Source organism: Danio aesculapii, chromosome 17 (assembly GCF_903798145.1).
Source record: "Danio aesculapii chromosome 17, fDanAes4.1, whole genome shotgun sequence".
In the NCBI taxonomy this organism is placed as follows: domain Eukaryota; kingdom Metazoa; phylum Chordata; class Actinopteri; order Cypriniformes; family Danionidae; genus Danio; species Danio aesculapii.
The window spans coordinates 27,531,767-27,551,473 of record NC_079451.1 but is presented as its reverse complement, the minus strand read 5'-3'; the positions used below and the strand labels follow the sequence as shown (position 1 = coordinate 27,551,473).

At 35.0% G+C, this 19,707-nt stretch overlaps 1 protein-coding gene across 1 annotated transcript in view; it reads left to right on the top strand.

The window, feature by feature from the left end:
• arhgef10 (Rho guanine nucleotide exchange factor (GEF) 10) overlaps positions 1 to 19,707 on the top strand; it is an 88,147-nt gene that overhangs the window by 49,351 nt on the left and 19,089 nt on the right. The window contains 10 exon segments of the mRNA XM_056476614.1: positions 1,818 to 1,933; positions 2,040 to 2,167; positions 4,397 to 4,497; positions 4,847 to 4,968; positions 6,639 to 6,725; positions 7,164 to 7,292; positions 7,295 to 7,374; positions 7,491 to 7,648; positions 9,646 to 9,788; positions 12,820 to 12,994. Coding sequence (XP_056332589.1) covers positions 1,818 to 1,933; positions 2,040 to 2,167; positions 4,397 to 4,497; positions 4,847 to 4,968; positions 6,639 to 6,725; positions 7,164 to 7,292; positions 7,295 to 7,374; positions 7,491 to 7,648; positions 9,646 to 9,788; positions 12,820 to 12,994 — 1,239 coding nt within the window.

Genomic DNA, 19,707 nt, shown 5'->3' with positions numbered 1-19,707 from the left:
GAAGGCAGAAAAAAACCTTTCAGCATGGTTGAATGAGGTTGGTGTTGTTATGGTTACTGAAAACACAGTCTGTGTGCAGGAGCTGCTCTGATTCAAACTAGAGGACTGAATCAAGAGCGCCTGCATTCCCAGAGCCGTTCTTTCTTCTGCCATTTTACTTTTACAAATCTAATTAACCATGAGGAATAAAGCCAACCAGAGAGGAGGTGATGTCAATGTTGTGAAAAAGTTCCAGTGTGCCACTGCACATCTATTCAGTTTGCAGAAATGTTATTCAGATAAAAAATGTCTTCATTTTCTACAGGATCTACACATAAAAGACTCTGACCGTTTTTAAACAAATTGAGTATTATTTTAGTACTATTTTTATGGGTCTTATAGCATCAAAAATATTAACTTTAATAATGCTTCAGTTTTTTGTTTGTTTTTGTTGTTTTTTGCACATCAGTTTTTTTTTCTGAGTAAAAAATAGTGACCATCATGGAGAACCACTAAAATGTAATTCAGTGCAACAATAGTTTATTTACCAGAAAAAGCATGTTTTTACTGCAGAATAATTTCCTGATGTACATCTATTTTAAGAATCACAGTGCAGATCAGAAATACAAATTCAGTGTTACTTTGTTTTAGACTTTTGTGCTTTCAACGCACTATTTGAATCGTTAAAAAAATAAAGCTTTGATAATAATGTTAATCATTTAAAGATAGAAGTACAGGGCAGAACTAGTGTTTTTTTCTCATATTAGTAAATATGATTTCAAGTAAATATACATTTTTAAATATATATGATACACTGAATGATGATGTGTGTAATGTGAAGGGACACTAGAGAATGGGAGTGCGTATCCAAATGCAGGGTTTATTCAACAAAGGTCAGACAAGCAACAGTCAACACAGGGGCAAACAGATGTATACAGGAAATCCAGAGTCGTGGTCAGTAAACAGGTGGATGGTCAAAAGGCAGGTAGCAGACAGGAATAAACAATACAACAAAGCAAGAATCTAACACAGCAAGACAAGGAAAATGCGTCGGAATGTTCACAGTACAGTTTAACAAGACTCCAAGTAATCAGTTCTCAACAGCTTCAGCTGCAAGTGTTAACAATCAGCGGAAAACCGGAACAGGTGTGAGTGTGTGGTGCATGACGGGATTTGTAGTCCTTATGATGACATCTATTTTTTTTTTTTTTACATTATTTACTTGTTACAGAATCTGATATTTGTCGTGTTTCTTTAATATGTCTAAGAAAGGAAAAAATAGTTTGTTTTTCAGTTGGCACATTTAATGTCAGACGTCTGTCTGGACTCCTTTAGCCACTCTTTATTTGAAGAAACACTAATGGTAGCATTTAATTTGAAATGTGTGTCATTTTAGGTGCTATTTTAAAATTTACAACAAAAAAGTTTTTGTGTGCATGTATTAGAAGTGTGTGTGTGTGTGTGTGTGTGTGTCTGCACACTTTTTGTATGGCCTTAAATGTGACTCACTTTACTTAAGCTCTGACTAGAAAATGCATTCTTGCTCTCTTTCGCTCTCCTTTTTCCTCACTCAACGTTTCTGTCTCTCTTTATCTTGGAAAAGCAGAGCAGCACAAAGCAGTCTATTGTATTGAGCAAGATTTGGGAGAGAGACCAGAGTTTAATGATTCACTCTATAATATGATTCAGTTTCAGCTGTATTTCTCACAGCTAATGAGGAAGTGTTTTTTTTAATGCACCCGAACTAAATGAATAATAAACTGTGAAGTCGACCATTATTTAAGCTTTAAAAAAATACACAGATGAGGCTTTATTTATTGTCTTTTTCTTATTTGCAGATAAGTTATATATGGGGCCAGGGCAGCTGTACCAGGACCTGCAGAACCTGATACATGACCTGGGCTTGGTGAACCAGATTTCCACGATGATCAGCAGTCTGAAAGGGAATTATCAGGTGAGGTGTTCAGACCACTGTGAAACACTTTTGAGTTGATGATTAAACTACGATGCAAATAGTTTTTCACACCGATAGTTCATTTGACTCTCTCTTCTTGCTCCAGAATGTTAATGGGACTGTTGCTCAGGACTGGGTTTCAGGTCTCCAGCGCCTCATTTTAAAGAAAGAGGAGGAGATTCGGGCAGCTGATCGCTGTAGGATACAACTACAGTTACCAGGGAAACAAGACAAGTATGTGTGACCTAGACTTTACACTAAAGAAAGCACACACTAAAAAGTTTGGGGTCAGATTGTCATAATGCCGGTAATGTTGAGCAATTTTATCACAAATTAATACAATTTATTTAATTATTCCTCTAATGGCAAAGATGATGTCCTTTTAAACAATTTAAAGGAATAGTTTACCAACAAAAAACTAACAAAACAAACAAAAAATTTACTCACCCTAAGAAGTTCCAAACCGTAATGAGTTTCATTGTTTTCTGTTAAACACAAAAGAAGATATTTTGAAGAATGTTGAAAACCAGAAACTATTAACATCCCATAGTAGGAAAAAATGACCACTGTAGGGAAGTCAATGGTTACCGACTTTCAACATTCTTCAGAATATTTTCTTTTGTGTTCATCAGAAGCAGGAAACTCAAATTAATGAGTGAAAAGTTAAGGGTGAATACATGATAATAGAATATTGATATTTAGGTGAACTATCGCTTTACAGTGTTTGACTAAATGAAAGGGTTAACTGACTTATCCCTGACATTTTTTCATTAATTAATTTGTTTATTTGAGGGCTATTAATTGTTTTAAATATTTAATTGAATACTATCTTATTTTTTGTTAGACATTTGTTATTTTTAAAGAACGAAAAATATAGAAATAACATTTATTATCATATAATACATTTAAAATTCATTGGGATTTGTAGTTGTCAAACGTGTCTGCTGTTAATTTTTTTATTACAATTCTAAAATCATTGATATTTTAAGTGTGTTCATTAGCAAATCCTGGCTATTAAATGGTTACATGTAATCATGCAAAGTTCTGTAATGAAACATTATGCGTGCGCAAGCTAACAGGTCACCTAATCTCCTACGTCATTAACTACATGGCGCAGGAGATTGGTTGCTGTCACCTCAACAGCCAGTAAGCTTGCTCCTCAACATTTTAAATACTCAGTGTTGTTCTTTGCTGTAATGCTGTAGCCCATTTTCTGAGACCCTCCTTCACCCCAGCTCCACCTGTGTTTAGATCTGCTACAAGGGTTACATATATATTACGCTTGCGGCAGCAGTGTGTCATATTCTCAGGCTACATGTCTATGAATATACTGGTAGGCAGTAGCAAGTGTTTGTGCTTGCTCTGCCATAATAATTTAATCAGCAGCAGCATAGAAAATCTATGTCGCCAAGACCAAACACGTCAACATTGTCACATAAATATAAATTTATTTCCATGTCATATACATATTTATTACTCATGACAGAAATATTTTATTTTATAATGTTATATTATATTATGCGTCTGATTGTGATCTGAACTCAAACTAAAACGATCACAAAAATGAGCATGTCAGATTAAATTAAATTCAAGTGTAATCAGAATGTAACTTATCTACAATACCTTACCTATATTACATTACTAACTGTAAATTTCATAAAGTAATTTGTAATCAGACTACAATGTGTAGGTGATATACCCAACACTGTACTGAAAATATGTTGACAGCTCTTGTTTATTATTATTTTATTATTAATTATGGAGCAGAATATGATATAATTCTGATTATTTAGATTTTCTCAACTGTAACTCATACATTTAAATGATCAATCTGTCATGTCTCTATGTTGATGTGAGTCTGTGCTTTAAGAATGACCTTAAGTGCCTAATAAGTGTGCTGTTATTATCCTCCTGCTGGGCTTTGGAGTGTGCAGCAGTTGTCACAAACACACGCACACACCAATTATTTACGACTGTATGCTTGGATTTTTCATATCTGGATTATAGGAGTATCTTTAGACTCCCAGCTGTCAAACTAATCCCTCTGATAGCATAAAGCTCTTTCACACACTGTGACTGCTGGAAAATGTACGCTGTTGACTTTTTCGAGTTAGCTTAGATTACATGACGTCATGGTTTCGCTTCTGGTCATTATCCAGTATATCGACATAATGAAAGTTGTCAAAAGCCATAATAAACAATTACTTCACTACCAAATGATCAAGTATGGAAAAGTGTTCTGGTGATTTAATATCGAGACTGTCCAATTGTTAAATCATATCCTGTAATGTCACCGATAAACAGGAAGGGACCCTGTCTGTTTCTCCAGCTGTCTGACAAGACGCCAGACCAGCTGAGATAGTCAGACTACCCAAGAGATTTGTAAATCCAGACAAATGTCTATTGTTAAAGCTTTTCCAGAGGAAAAACCTGAACTTTTGTTTTTTATTTTTTATTTTTCAGATACGGCCGACCCACGTTTTTCACTGCCGTCTTCAACACTTTCAGTCCATCCATCAAGCAAACATGGACCAGTAATCTGCAGATGGCTAAATTGGCTTTACGTAGGTGTCATTTCCTGTTCACCTGTCTCTATATCCTGCCTTTGTCTGTGACTCTTTCTTTAGAGATCTTTAGCTGCTGCTAAACATCTTTAAATCACACTTAAACATAACTTACTATGATGTTCCCAGCATTTTTTCCTGAAATAATCTCATTTGTAATCTATTTTAAAATTTGTGCTGGCTGGTTTCATATTGTTCAGATAGTGAATCATCACTCAGCTGAGCCAGAACTCAAAGTTCAGTCCAGACAAATGGATTAAAATACTGGCAACTGGAAGCCACATATGGGAATATCATTTGATTTCATAGAATCTGAGGAATGCTTCACTAATGCAGTGTGTTTATACAGAGGAGGACAACATCCAAGGCTGGTTTTGTGCTGAAGATGATGGTAATCAGATGAGGAAGCAGAATCATCCTCTCTTGCTCAAGCAAATGGCTGTGGTCATGTCCAAACTACAGGAGTTCAAGGTGACAAAATCAATGTCTGCATCCTCCCACATTTAAAAAAAATAATATTGTAATATAATAATAAATACTATAGTGTTTTTTAACCATACTATAGTAAAGTACTTGATTTGATCTGTTGTGGTAAAACTATAGTTGCTGTGGTAATAATATTAAAAACAAATTACCCAATACTGTACTTTCTACAACAATAGGGTAGGTACAGTGCATCGGGAAAGTATTCATAGCGCTTCACTTTTTCCACATTTTTTTTGTTACTGCCTTATTCCAAAATGTATTCAATTCATTTATTTGCCGAAAATTCTACACACAATACCCCGTAATGACAATTATTAAAAGATTTTTTTCAATTGTTGCAAATTTATTAAAAGTAAAAAAGCTGAAAAATCACATGTACACAAGTATTCACAGACTTTGCCGTGAAGCTCTAAATTGAGCTCAGGTACATTCTGTTTCCACTGATCGTTCTTGAGATGTTACAGCAGTTTAATTGGAGTTCACCTGTGGTAAATTCAGCTGATTGGACATAATGTGAAAAGGCATACACCTGTCTATATAAGGTCCCAGGGTTGACAGTTCATAACAAAGCTCAAACCAAGCATGAAGACAAAGGAATTGTCTGTAGACCTCCGGGACAGGATTGTCTCGATGCACAAGGCTGAGGAAAGTTACAGAAATATTTCTGCTGCTCTGAAATTTCCAATGAGCACTGTGGAATCCAGGCACCGCTCATCACCAGGCTAATACCATCCCTACAGTGAAGCATGTTGGTGGCAGCATCATGCTGTGGGGATGTTTTTCAGCAGCAGGAACTGGAAGACTAGTCAGGATAGAGGGAAATATGAATGCAGCAAGGTACAGAGACATCCTGAATGAAAACCTGCTTCAGAGTGCTCTTGATCTCAGACTGGGGCAGGACAATGACCCAAAGCACACCACCAAAATATCAATGGAGTGGCTTCACAGCAACTCTGTGAATGTCCTTGAGTGGCCCAGCCAGAGCCCAGACCTAAATCCTATTGAACATCTCTGGAGAGATCTGAAAATGGCTGTACATCGTCGCTTCCCATCTGACCTGATAGAGCTTGAGAGGTACTGCAAAGAGGAATTGGCAAAAATTCCCAAAGACAGGTGTGCCAAGCTTGTGGCATCATATTCAAAAAGACTTGAAGCTGTAATTGCTGCCAAAGGTGCATCAACAAAGTATTGAGCAAAGGCTGTGAATACTTATGTACATGTGATCTTTAACGTTTTTATTTTTAATAAATTTGCAACAATTTCAAAAAATCTTTTTTTTCACATTGTCATTATGGGGTATTGAGTGTTGAATGTTGAGGAAATAAATGAATTTACTCCATTTTGAAATAAGGCTATAACAAAAAGTGAAGCGCTATGAATACTCTCCAGATGCACTGTAGTTGCAGCGGTGATAATAATATAAACAAATTACCCAATACTGTAGTCTATTGGGTATATTATACTACAGTACACCACAGTTTACTGTAGTTAAAACGAAAGTATACTAGTAGCATTTATTAACAAATTGTCTTAATACTATAATATATACAGTATAATACACTTTACTATAAATTCCTATAGTATTTTTTCATGTTGGCTCATTATTGTTACTGTGGTTAATAACAAAAGGCATCTAAATAATGTATTTGTGTTAGGTGGAGTGTGCCGTTCACAACCCCGAGCCTCATGTGAACACGGACAGCACTGCAGATCTGCCTGTTATGGGTCACGGATGTGTGTGGGTGAGTCTAGACTCCAATACACAATCTAAGCACCAAATACTACAATTTTAAATTAGTTATATTTGCTTTTTACAGTCTACTATGCGTTATATCTGCCAATTTAGTGTGTACATTCATGTTTGTTGCCAAATTATCCTTGACCTAAAGTAGCATTTCATCATTTTAAAGCTTTTTGAACACTAAAAGCATCATTAAACACTTCTGTGGAAGTGTAAGGTTGCATTAAAGGCTTTTATGCTGCATTACTATCTAGAAGGTAATAAAGCATTTCCAGCTACATTCCTTTAAGAGCACTCAATGTGTGTCCCATCAATCTGAGACCTCCTCTCTGAAAAAAGCCTTAGATTTTAGTACGCCGATCAGTTTTGTTTGGCAGTTCAGAAGTAGCTTGAGTATTGTTTAGTAAATTATGTAATCATATCTATATTTATTTTGCAGGTGGCGAGTTGCACCAATCACATGGGTCAGGTGTCCATTGTGGCACTGCAGAACTCAAATCCTAAAGTTACAGAGTGTTTTAATGTGGAGTCGCGTATTCTTTGTATGACGCATGTACCGTTGGATGAGCCACTAGAGAACGGTGAGGGAAACCTGAGGATCGGAAAGCCTGTGATATGCCAACTGTCTGTTTGGGAATGGAGGAAGGCAGGTGCGTATGTTTCAAAATCCATGCACAAATAAGATTTAAATGATTAGGATGATGTGATGCCCTTTATTAATTTGCCTAGAGAGTCTAATCTGATGAACCAATGCTTTCTTTTCCAGTATATCTGTGTATAAGAGCAGCCAGCGCTCTAAGAAGGTTCGCCTGCAGCACTTCTTCTCTCCTGATAAGTCCAGCGTCACGTGTTTGGTGTACACGAGTGGGTGTCTGTATGCAGGTCTGGTCAGTGGTTCTCTGGTCATCTACTCCAGAACTGATGGTAAGGAGTTTCTTGGGTTTAATTGAGTTGGATGACTTTTTTGTCTGGTACTAAGAAAATTAATCCATGCATACATCATAAATAAAATCGGAACTTTTTTCAGTCACTAGTAAGATTTTCTTTGTCAACCAAAGAATGGTTTATGCTAGTAGGTAACTAGTGTAATCCAGTATTCAGAATCACCACTGATCTGAGCTGCGTTCCGAAAGGGAGTGCTCTGGAAAGTTCTCAAGGAAAGTGAGATGTTTAAACATATTTTTCCCAGTCTCTCATTAATTCTTTCCACAGCTGTTTTTTCTCTCTGGAACGTTTTTATTCCATTTTGCTCTCTGTCCAGTTTCATGCTGCCTGAGACACTGATATTTAATAAGTGTTTTTGGTAAATTGTTTAATATCTGATTGATTGAATGTAATGGGCTTGGTAATGATTGTTGGGATGAACCATGTCACTTATACTGAAGACTTTGAGCATGTTTGAAATAATCATATTTATTTAGAGGTTTCAGTTCACGGAATACACAGTTAAACTTTATTTGGGTGAAGAACCATATATGAAAAATTAGTTTTGTTTTTTTTATTTTTTATTTATTTATTTATTTTTTTTATTTAATTTTATTGTATTTATTTATTTATTTTATTATTTATTTATTGTTTGATTTTAATTTTTTATTTATATTTATTTACTTTATTATTTATTTTTATTTATTTATTTTTATTTTTTTATTTTGTTTATTTAATTTAAATTTTATTTTATTATTTATTTATTTTATTATTTATTTATTTGTTGATTTTATTTTTATTTTTTTAAATGTTTTTTTAATTATTATTTATTTATTTATTCTATTTTTATTCATAAATTTTTTTAATTATTTTGTTTTACATTTTATTTATTTTATTAACAAAAGTAAGTTACGAATGTTTTGTAATAACCCCCAGTATCACTCCAGGGTTTTTCCTATGAGTGTTTTAATGTAATTGCCCAATAAAGGATTAAATTGAAGAAAAAAAAGACTTTATTTTTCACTCAATAAGTAAACATTTTTAGAACAAATTTATACAGTATTTCTGTATCGTAAAGTTAGACAAGCCAAACTTTGATGCTGACTTGAGAAGGCCTAGTCTAAAAATTTTGAAGTGCCTGTAAAATGCTTGAAATGGTTTGAATAGATGAATAGAATTTGAAATAGTTTAAGTGACTAAGCTGTTACTAGGTTGCTAGGGTTTCTAGATGGTTGTTAGGTTAAAATAAATACTGCATTTCCTTTGAACACATTAACACAGTGAAATGTCATCATGTGAAAGCATTATCAGATCAGGAGGCTTGTATTCTGAATCATCTGTCTTAATTTACATTTTACTTCGTCAACCGAATACAGAAAGACTTCAGGGCCAATGTAAAGATTGACATTTAAGCATTAAAATGTAAGTCCTCATTTAAGCACTTCTCCTTTTCCTCCACTGCTGACTGTTTGAATGAGAGCAAAGAGATAGAGAGAGAGAGAGTTTGGAACACTGTGTAGGCGCTGGTGTTATGTAATCAGAGCCTCTTGAGGCAAACAAGCTGAATAAAGATCTGCTCAAATATACTGGAGTAAGAGATGATACAGGCAGAAGCAGATGCAGCCTATCCGCAATTAACAAAGCTTATTGTGGGGCATAGACAATGTTATCAACATGTTTTAATTATTACAGTTCTTATTTTTACCCTCTCCAAATTTTTAAATAACAACAACCTTAACATTAGAACACTGCATAGCTGCCCCAGACACTTTTTCCTTCCTCATTTGTCTTTAATGTAAAGGTGTTTAACTGTTTTGTCATCACAGGAAGTAGTATCTACCCTTTCCTTTGTGTGACTTCAGCTGTAACATTTGACCTGAATTCTTTCCAACTAAATTTGTTTCTCTCGATGTTCACAAGCTATGATCTATTCTCTGCTTTGTAAACATTAATATGTCAGAATAAGATCACCTTCATGTGTTTTCTCCCCCTCACAGACGGCTCCTGGGTCGAGTCGGGGGCCTGTGTGTTGAAGCTGGGGGTGTTGCCGGTTAAAGCTCTACTGGTGGTGGGCGAACACATCTGGGTTTCATCAGGAGGACAGATCTTCATTATCAGCACACAGAGAAACACGGTGGAGGTACTAAAGCACTTACATAACACTTCATTGCATTGACACCAGTTTTGATCAGCGTTTTTAATCGTTACGTTATTTACTTTGCCTCCAAAAAGCAAGCCAGACCCGTAACAATAAATAAAATAAATGTAAGTTAAATAGGACCCCTCTAAAATTAATGAAGACCCCAGGAGTCTCATCTTACATTCACAAGAAAACAACAAAGACAATTGAACAAATAAATAACGTAAAGTCAGATTGATTGGACATTTAACTTTAAAGGAGACATAAAAATCTTGGTAAAGCGGCGTAAAGCCAAAATAACAAACAAAACTCTCAACAGGTAACTTAGTTTTAAACCCTCTTACCTGCACATAAATTACAGCAAATTAAACAACATTCACTTACCTGCCTACTAACCACAAAGCATGAGAAAACATTATCAAACAAAAAGGCACCCTCCTCATCACATGCATCTCCGTACATTGATCTCAATAATAGTCAACACTCAGCATTAAATTTGACAATATTGCCAAGCAAATACAACACAAGTTTTCACAAACAAACAACCCAAGCGGGAGAGAAGAGACTCTCTGAACGATCTTTCACTTCCGGTTAATGGACTTCATCAACAAGGCGGCAAGCTTCCACGTGTAGACACCTGATTCAATGCACATGTTCGCTCATAATGAAACCTGTCGGAAAGACAGTGGATAGAGGTGGAGAGAAGAAAATAACAAAAAAAAGATGTATATATATATGTATGTATACATATACAACAGCACAAAGAAAAACTAACTTTTTTCTTTTGCATTATTGTGTTAATAAAATACATCACATTAATAAAACCACAAGATTTTGTTCAAAAACAGTAAAAAAAGGTCTAAGAGAATTCATTTTTGGCTAAAAAAGTATGAATGCATATATAGTACAACATATTTAGTTATTTAATCAATTAATTAATAAAAATATACTAATTATTAATTACTAATTAATAATATTGGCAGCACGGTGGCTCAGTGGTTAGCACTGTCGCCTCACAGCAAGACGGTTGCCGGTTTGAGTCCCGGCTGGACCAGTTGGCATTTTTGTGTGGCGTTTGCATGTTCTCCTCATGTTAGTGTGGGTTTTCTCTGGGTTTTCTGGTTTGCCCCACAATCCAAAGACCTGCACTATAGGTGAATTGGATTAACTAAATTGGCCTTAGTGTATGAGTGTGTATGAGTGTGTATGAGTGTGTGTGTGTGTGTGTGTGTGTGTGTGTGTGTGTGTGTGTGCGTGTGTGTGCGTGTGTGTGTGTGTGTGTATGTGTATGGGTGCTTCTCAGTACTGGGTTGCGGTTGGAAGGGCATCTGCTTTGTAAAACATATGCTGGAATAGTTGGCAGTTCATTCCACTGTGGTGATTCCCTAATAAATGAAGGACTAAGCTGAAGGAAAATGAATGAATGAATGAATGAATGAATGAATGAATGAATGAATGAATGAATGAATGAATACAAATTAATATCAGGAAGGTATGCACCACCATAACATTAATAGTAGATTTACTGTTCATTACTTTTACAAATGTTTTCAAAATCATCACAAAAACATTTTGAAGTTGAACTTGATATTTTAAAAAAATGTTTTAATGACACATTTTACACATATTCGAGAATCCTCCTGTTATATTAAACTTTGGGAGTGACCCATGTGAAAACAGGATTCACGATTGAAAAATATTAATCATAATCTGACACAATGGATAAGATAAAAACATAATCTTATTAAAATGTGTGCATAAAATGAGTCGTTAAAACATTTTTTTAAAATGTGAAGTTCAATTTCAAAATGTTTTTGGGATGATTTTGAAAACAGTGGTAAAATATTAATATTTGAATATTAATGAATATTAATTCATTTATTCTCCTTCGGCTTAATCTCTTATTTATCAGAGGTCCACACAGCAGAATGAATCACCAACTATTCCAGCATATTTTTTACGCAGTAGATGCCTTTTCAGCCGCGACCCAGTGTTGGGAAACACCCATACACGCACTCGACACACTTCACACACAGACTCATACACTACGGCCAATTTAGTTATCCATTGTGTCAGATTATGATTTATATTTTTCAAAAGTGAATCCTGTGTTTATATGGGGATGTCACTCCCAAAGGTTTATATAGCAGGAGGATTCTCGAGCATGCAGAATCTGATGTTTTTTTTATTAGTACTAAAACACATTCTAAAAACCTTTTGTCTCTACCCAGAGTGCAAACACCCAAACACCAATATGCTGTTTTTAGACTACAGTATACTCTTGTTTATGTGTTTATATGGCATGGCAATTGGCTTTTGACTATTATTGGCTCATTTAAGAATATTGTTGATCTAACAGCTATCTAATGTACAATAAAAGAGAGAGTAAACTCTGTTTCTTCACTCTCTGTCACAGCACAACGGCCTGCCGAGATCTTAGAATATTAAAGCCATGTGTTCTCTGTCCTACACACAGACACTGACATACTGACCTGTTATCCAGCCAGCTTCACTAAGCTCATTACCTTTCAACAGCTCTGCTGACTGTTAAACCAGAGAGTGTAAAGGACGAATATTTGATTGTACACTTGAGAGAGATGCAGATCAGTTTAGCAAATGGGTCATTTCTGATCATTTTTATGAGCTAAAATTCACAAATTCTAGAGCCAGACTGTCTAATAATGTTGTGGTTCTGATGTTCTTGTGGGACACTCATTTGTCAAATGCTGTTTCCCATCACAATCCTGTGTTATTTTATTTGCTTCAGTAAAGACGTCAAGCTGTAGTATATCAAAATTTAAATCTCCTCCACTCCTTAGGCGAGTGAAGTGGGTCAGATCTGAGTCTCTTTTTCCTTCTTGGTTTTTTTTGGGGGGGTTACCTCATTCCTCAGTTCACTGTGCTTGACTTTTCCAGAAAGTAAGCCATGCAAAGTCAGACCTGTGTTTTTTTTAAGGCTACACCAGCCAGTATCTGGTAAATGAAAGTAGTGTAGAGGCTTGAATATTTGCACGTGTGCATGTGTTGACAGCGTCAGTTTGAAGCCCATCAGGAGGAAGGAATGATCGTGTCCCACATGGTGGTGGCTGGAGTGGGGATCTGGATATCCTTCAGCACCGGCTCAACCCTCCGACTCTTCCACACCGAGACTCTCGACCACCTGCAAGACATCAACATTGCCACAGCTGTCAATAACATACTACCAGGTAAACTGTCAATGCTTAACTTAAAATAAAGAAAGAATTTAAATTCTACTTATCTTCATGCCATTCCACACAAATAAACTTTATCTTTTGAATGCAAATGAAGAGATTTTGAATCAAATTTGAGAGATATCTTTCTCAAATTTCATTCATAATTGTTTTTCACCCAAATCTCTAATGCTTTAAAACATTTAGAATAAAAAGAAAAAATTCAAAAATGAATTTATATGAATTACTAACAACTTTATAAACTGAATTAATTTAAGTTTAACTTTTTTTATTTTATTGAAATGTATACATATCCTAAAAGCTGTATGAATAAGCTTTTTATTGATAATGTACAGAACTATATTTGTTCTGGACACAAATGTTTGAAAATCTTGAATCTGAGGCATTAAAAGATCATCTAAATACAAAGAAAATCATCTTTAGATTCATCTAAAGTGGTTAACAATGCATATCACTAATAAATAATTGAGTTTTGATGTATTTACACACTGTAAAACCCAAAAAAGTTGAGGAAACTGATTGCAACAAACCATTTAAGTTCAAAAACTACTGCTAATGATTACTGTGAACTTAATCCATTTCCTGATGCCAAAAATAAACACAAACAAAGATTTTGTTGTCAAGGATCACATATGTACATTTCAATTTGTTCATTTTATAAATTCTCTTCAAAAGGCTTTGTTTAAAGTTCTTAATGAATATATGAGTATGGTTTTATTTGTTTGTTTGTTTTTTTCTTTTAATGAAGCATCTCAGAAAAGTTTCAGGGGAAAGAAAACTTTCAATGGAGAGACTGAAGTCTCTTAGTTTGATTCAGATTATCTTTACTTGTGTTCAGAACATAAACATTAAAATAAAGGCTTGTGGATTTGGAAAGTTTTTGAAGTTACTATCCCTTTACGAGTAACCAGCTAATGCAATGCTTCCTAAACTTCTTATTTCTTCGCCAGCAAATTCAAATGATATCACTTTAAAACTACTTCCTCCAACACTATCATTCTCAGAGATAAGCCCTCAGAGACGCTCCCTGTCATTTGTAGTCTGCAGACAGACTGAGATTACAGGTGTTTCTGCTGATTTACGGCTCTGTGTGTACATAATAACATGACATCATCAGTGGGTGTGTCTTTGTCACGTAATTCTTTCATGTGGATGAACAAAATTACAGCCTCCTCTACAATCACATAGCCAACCTTTCATATTTAAAAAAAGAAAACCGCTCAAGTTAATTTTCTTGAGCATATGAATTTTTTTCTCAAAGCAAAACAAAAATCAAGGAGTAAGAAGTTTGTTTTTACCTTTTTTTTTTTTAATTGCAGCATATATATTAATCTTTTTTGCAGGCGTGTTTCAAAAGAAATAAGGGTTGGAGTTTCCTTAGTGCACCAGTGTGTCAGATTCCTGTTGTGTTATTTGGATCTCATCCAGTGTTTGCTTTTGTTTCATTTTCAGTAGTGGTCCTCAATGGTCTTTTTGTGATGCTGAACACAAACCAGTGTCTTCAGAAAGCCATTCAGAAACCACTACTCTAGGAATTACTTCAGCATTGCATTTTTTTATGGTTGCTTCATAATATGTTTAATGCTTACATGAGTGTGGTTTTGTGTGAGTGTATACTTGTATTGCTATACTCGTGGGGACATTTGGTCCCCAGAAAATAAAGAACACTAGTAAGTTTGTATCTTTTAGGGACATTTGTTTGGTCTCCATTAGGAAAACGACTCAATCTCACAGAATTAAGTATTCTGAAAATGTAAAAATTCAGAATGTTTCCTGTGCGGGTTAAGTTTAAGGGTAGATGTTAGGGCTGAACAATATATTGTCTAAGCATCAATATGTATGACGCAATGTATTGGATTAGATTATTAGTTTTAGATTATTGATTAAAGATTAAAAGATAAAAAATTTTATTAAATATTTTTGTATTAGTGCATACACTTATTTAAACCATAATGAATATGCTCTTTTATGCTTGATTGTTCATTTTCTTTATTTAAATACTATTGGACTCTGTTTACTGTTTATTTGACTTTTATTTTTGCTCTGTCTGTATTTTATGCAGATACACTGCATAGAATTACAGTTTATCAGCCCAGTCAATCTAAATGAATAAAATCTTTGCGAATAGAGCTATTAAAATCATCATTCATACCGCAATATACTATATCACAGCAAAACAAAATATCACAATGTCGATTTTTCCAATATCATGCAGCACTAGTAGCAGGATATATTATAGAGTCTGTAGAATATAAACATCATTACATCTATAGCAAGTCCCCATAAAGATACCTGTACAATCTGTGTGTGTGATTCAGTTTAAATACTCACTTCTCAGTAATCAAAAAGGCCACATCGGGTTTTAATAATCCTCAGTAAACATTCCCAAAATAGCCAGCAGCGAATGCAAGTGAGACATGGTGGCCACTTAAACACCAGCTGGGTTTAGGACTGGATCTGTAATCTGTTTGAACCATAATCTCTGTTGAAATGTCCTCTCTCATGTGATTGGTGGAACGCAGTTTAAGGAAAACTTAGCCAGATGTTTGATTTGAAAAAACATGACCCATATTGGGGTTTATTCTGGCCAAAAACATGTGAAGTGACCATTCAATGTTCATTTTGTTTACATGTACCATATAGGGGGCAGGTTTAACTGATTTAGTTAAGATAAAAGCAGCTTAATTCCACTCTGGAGTAGGGCTGAATATATCGTTTGAGCATCGATATCGCAATGTGTGTATCTACAATAGTCACATTGCAGGATTAGATTATTTATTAAAGATCCAAAAATATTATTGAATATATCCTTTTTAAATTATTAATACAATGATGACCATGATATTTTTGCATTTGATTGTTTAATTTCTGTGCTTAATTACTGGTACACTCCCCAGAAAACCACAGATTACTGTTTATTTTGCTAGTAATTTATTATAGATAAACTGCATAAAAAAGACTTGATAATCCCAATCAATCTAAATGAATGTAATCTTTCCAAATAGAGATATTTAAGTCATCTAGTGAAATTTTATTTATATCGCAATGTATATCGCAGTAAAAGAAAATATCGCAATGTCAGATTTTTCCAATATCGTGCAGCCCTACTCTGGAGTGTGGTGGAGCTGTTGTATTTCAGGCAAATATCTATTGCGACATCATCTGTTTTGTCTTCTGTCTAATTTGAATTGTTGAGGTGTGTTTTCATATGAAAGCATGTCTAATGATGGAATCGAATGTGTCGAATGTATGGACAGGGTTTGAGTCACTCAGTCAGTGCACATCCTCTGTTAATGGTTAATGAAAGGTCTGTTGAGTGTTGGGTTTTCACCAATGAATATGTTGTATCGCATTCTTTCCTTGTTATGCAGTTCTTGAACTTACTTAGAAATTATTTATAATTTTTCTGAGAACGCTGCATGTTATTTATATGCAAATTGATTGGCAGTGTTTGTTAGCGGGGAAGCAGACTGAACGTTAATCATTGATGCCTTTAGTGCTGAGAGTTCATTCATTTTTCAGTGAATAACTTATACATTTTGGTCTGTTCATCATGCAACATTGACAATATTGGAAAGCTTTTAATGGAAAGTACATCCATAAACAAAAATGTGATGTTAATTACCCATCCCCGATCAATTCCAGATGTACAGTAGGTGACTTTTGTTTTCAGTAGAACATACAATGAAAATCAATGGTTAACATCATGTTGAGAGTCAAAAATAAATAAAATATACAAGTAAATTAATACCCTTAGCTCCTGAAGCATTATAAAGCAAAGTGATTCGTCTGTACTAGCAGTCTAGAGTTATAAAAATATATATTTTAAATCAGTCACAGCTTTTCTGAAATCAGATAATTAGCCCCCATCTTAAAATGTGCTATCTGTTATTAAGTGTGAAGCAAACTTAAAATGCCCCTATAATTAATCGTTCAGACGTTTGTGTGACATTTGGCAGAAAATGTTCTACCCCTATTTTTATTTTCAGTAAGAGCATTGTAAAAGGCCTCTAGATGCTGTGCTTCTGTACAGCTGTAGAACAATGTTTTTCCTACGCATTATTTGATACATGAGGGCTTTGTGCAGTCCAGGCTAATAATACTCACTCTGACCTTCATTAGAAGAGGAAACTGCTCTATCAGCTTTGTCAGTGTTTTCTTTGGATGAGGAGGGTTTTTTTTCTCTGTGAGATCAAAATGTTTGAAGGAAAATGCAGCAAGGTTGAGTCGAGTTCAGCAGTCCCTCACCATTAACGCATGCGGTAGTTTGCCACACAGGAAACCGTCTGTGTGGAGACATAGTCCACAAAAAGGACTTCCTCTGTGCTCTGTATAAAGGTGTGTCTTTGACCACAAAAAGAGCTCCCGCAAACTGATATACTGCTGTTTAAAACTGAGCCTTTTTGTATTGTTCATTTTGCATTTCTGTGTGTACTTATGAGTGAGTGGGCTTGACAAACTCCCTGTAGGCAGGGTTTCTGCTGGGTTTTAAAAAGTTTTAAAATGTAAAACAAAATTTTAGACCTTTAAAAAGTCTTTAATTTACCAACATATTGTGTTGTAGGTCTTAGATCATTTTCAACAGGTCTTAATTTTCCTGTCCATGAAAAGCTACTCGTCCGGGCCGAAATAATCCAATAACCAACAATCCATCTCAATAGAACTTTTAGCTCTACTTACCAATATGGTTTAATTATCTTCCTTACAATAACATTTGTTTAAAAGTTATTTATTTATGGTGAGGACACTGACTTATAGAGACTTAGTTTTGTATTAAAAAAAACTGCATTTATGAAACCAGCGTTTGCTTGTTTTGAATCATACAGGTATTAAAAATATGTGACTAAGAAATAAGTAAACTAGACTTTCTTTGAGGATAGTAAAAACCTTTTCCTTTTTCATTAGAAAAAAAGTCCTTATAGAGTTTATCCTCGTATAAGTCTTAAATTTATTGATGATGGTCTTAAAAAATCTTAAATTTGACTTCATGAAACTTGCAGAAACCCTGTGTAAGAGACACACTTTTTCTCTCTATCTGAAACCTTTTTTTAAACTTCATTATTAGAAGTTTTTAGAAAACATAAGGCCCAATAGAGTACATCATCATGTATGTATGGTAACAAAATTATCTTCGTGTTATTACCTGATACCAACTAGAACATGCACCAAAAATCTAAACAAAACAGCAATTATGCACCACCATCAAAAAAATCTCAGCTAGATTAACGCAATAAGAAACAAAATTGAATGAGAAAAAGGAGAAAAAATTATCACAGAAAAACAAATGATTACCGAGACATTATTAACATTTACATCTAAGGAAGGGGCCCTATAATTTATCACATTTGTGTTTGCCGAATCTAGAGAACCGTAACCTTTCCAGCTTGAGGGCAGAAACCATTTCAGCTAACCATTTAAAAAAAACCTTGGAGGTGTCGTGGATTTCCACTCAGGCCCCATTTACACTAATGCGTTTTCGTTTTAAAACGCATTAGTTTTGCTACGGTTGCGCCATGTGTCCACACTACGCCGGAGTTTTAGAGCCCCAAAAACGGAGCGTTTTGAAAACGCTCGAGAGGCCGTTTTCATTCTAAAGCGCTGCTGCTCTGTGTCAGTGTGGATGAGGGAAAACGGAGACATCTGAAATCGGAGGCGGGGCTGCAGACAATCGTCTATTTGATTGGAGCTTTTTTCCTCAATATTAAGCAGCCTCCACACAGTTCAGTCTTACATCCTCTCCTTGTTAAGGTTAGACTTTGCACGTTTGATATGGAAAACAGACTCCTGAGTGTGTACTTTATAAAGTCATTCACATCACCCTGCCTATATTGTTTCACTATCTTAACAATAAAATGAAAACATGATGTGAGGAACTTATTTTCATTTCTATATTAGCAACTTAACAGACATCAAAATGTTGAGGCGTCGTGTAGCTGCATAATATGACCGTCATCTTCATGCATATTTATAACAAAACGAAGCCTCTAACATTACTGCCTCCTTTCATTTTCATTGAAAATACGAAATATACACTCTCTTTCTTTAAATATCAGTTTTAATAATCAATAATGACCATCATAAAAGTATAACGTACAGTAAGTTTATACAATAGAGGAAATAAAGGCAAGCAATCAGCCAGATGTGCAGAACCAGTGTACGCAGTTACATTAATGAATATATTATTATCCTAATTTATCTTTGCGCTCAGTCAGAACACGTTACCTAAGAACAAGTAATAGATTCAAAAGACCAAAGTCGAGGAATATGTTGTTAGATGGAGACAACAAGATGAATTAAATATCACATTTAATAAATATAGTGAGATTAGATCCAGCGGTAGATCCTTGAACAGTCCGACGTGCACAGCTCTCGTATCATATGGGTATGTGCTCGAAGCACGCTGTAGTGCATGCCAGAGAGTGTGTGTGTGGTCACGTGATGTGCGTTTCCAGCGGTGTAATGTGGACGGAGAGTTGTTCAGAAACGCTGGGTTTAACACTTAGCTAAACTAAAACGTACTAGTGTAAACGGGGCCTCAGAATCACTCTCTTGGTCAGCCCCATGCCAAACATAAGGGAGAGTTGTTGATGTTTAGGCCAAGTTAGAGCCAGGTCTGAACATCCAAACAATTCTAATTCCACATTCATTTATTGTCCATTTCAAAAGCCTGGGAATAAAGTTTGAAGATACTTTCCCAAAATTCAGAT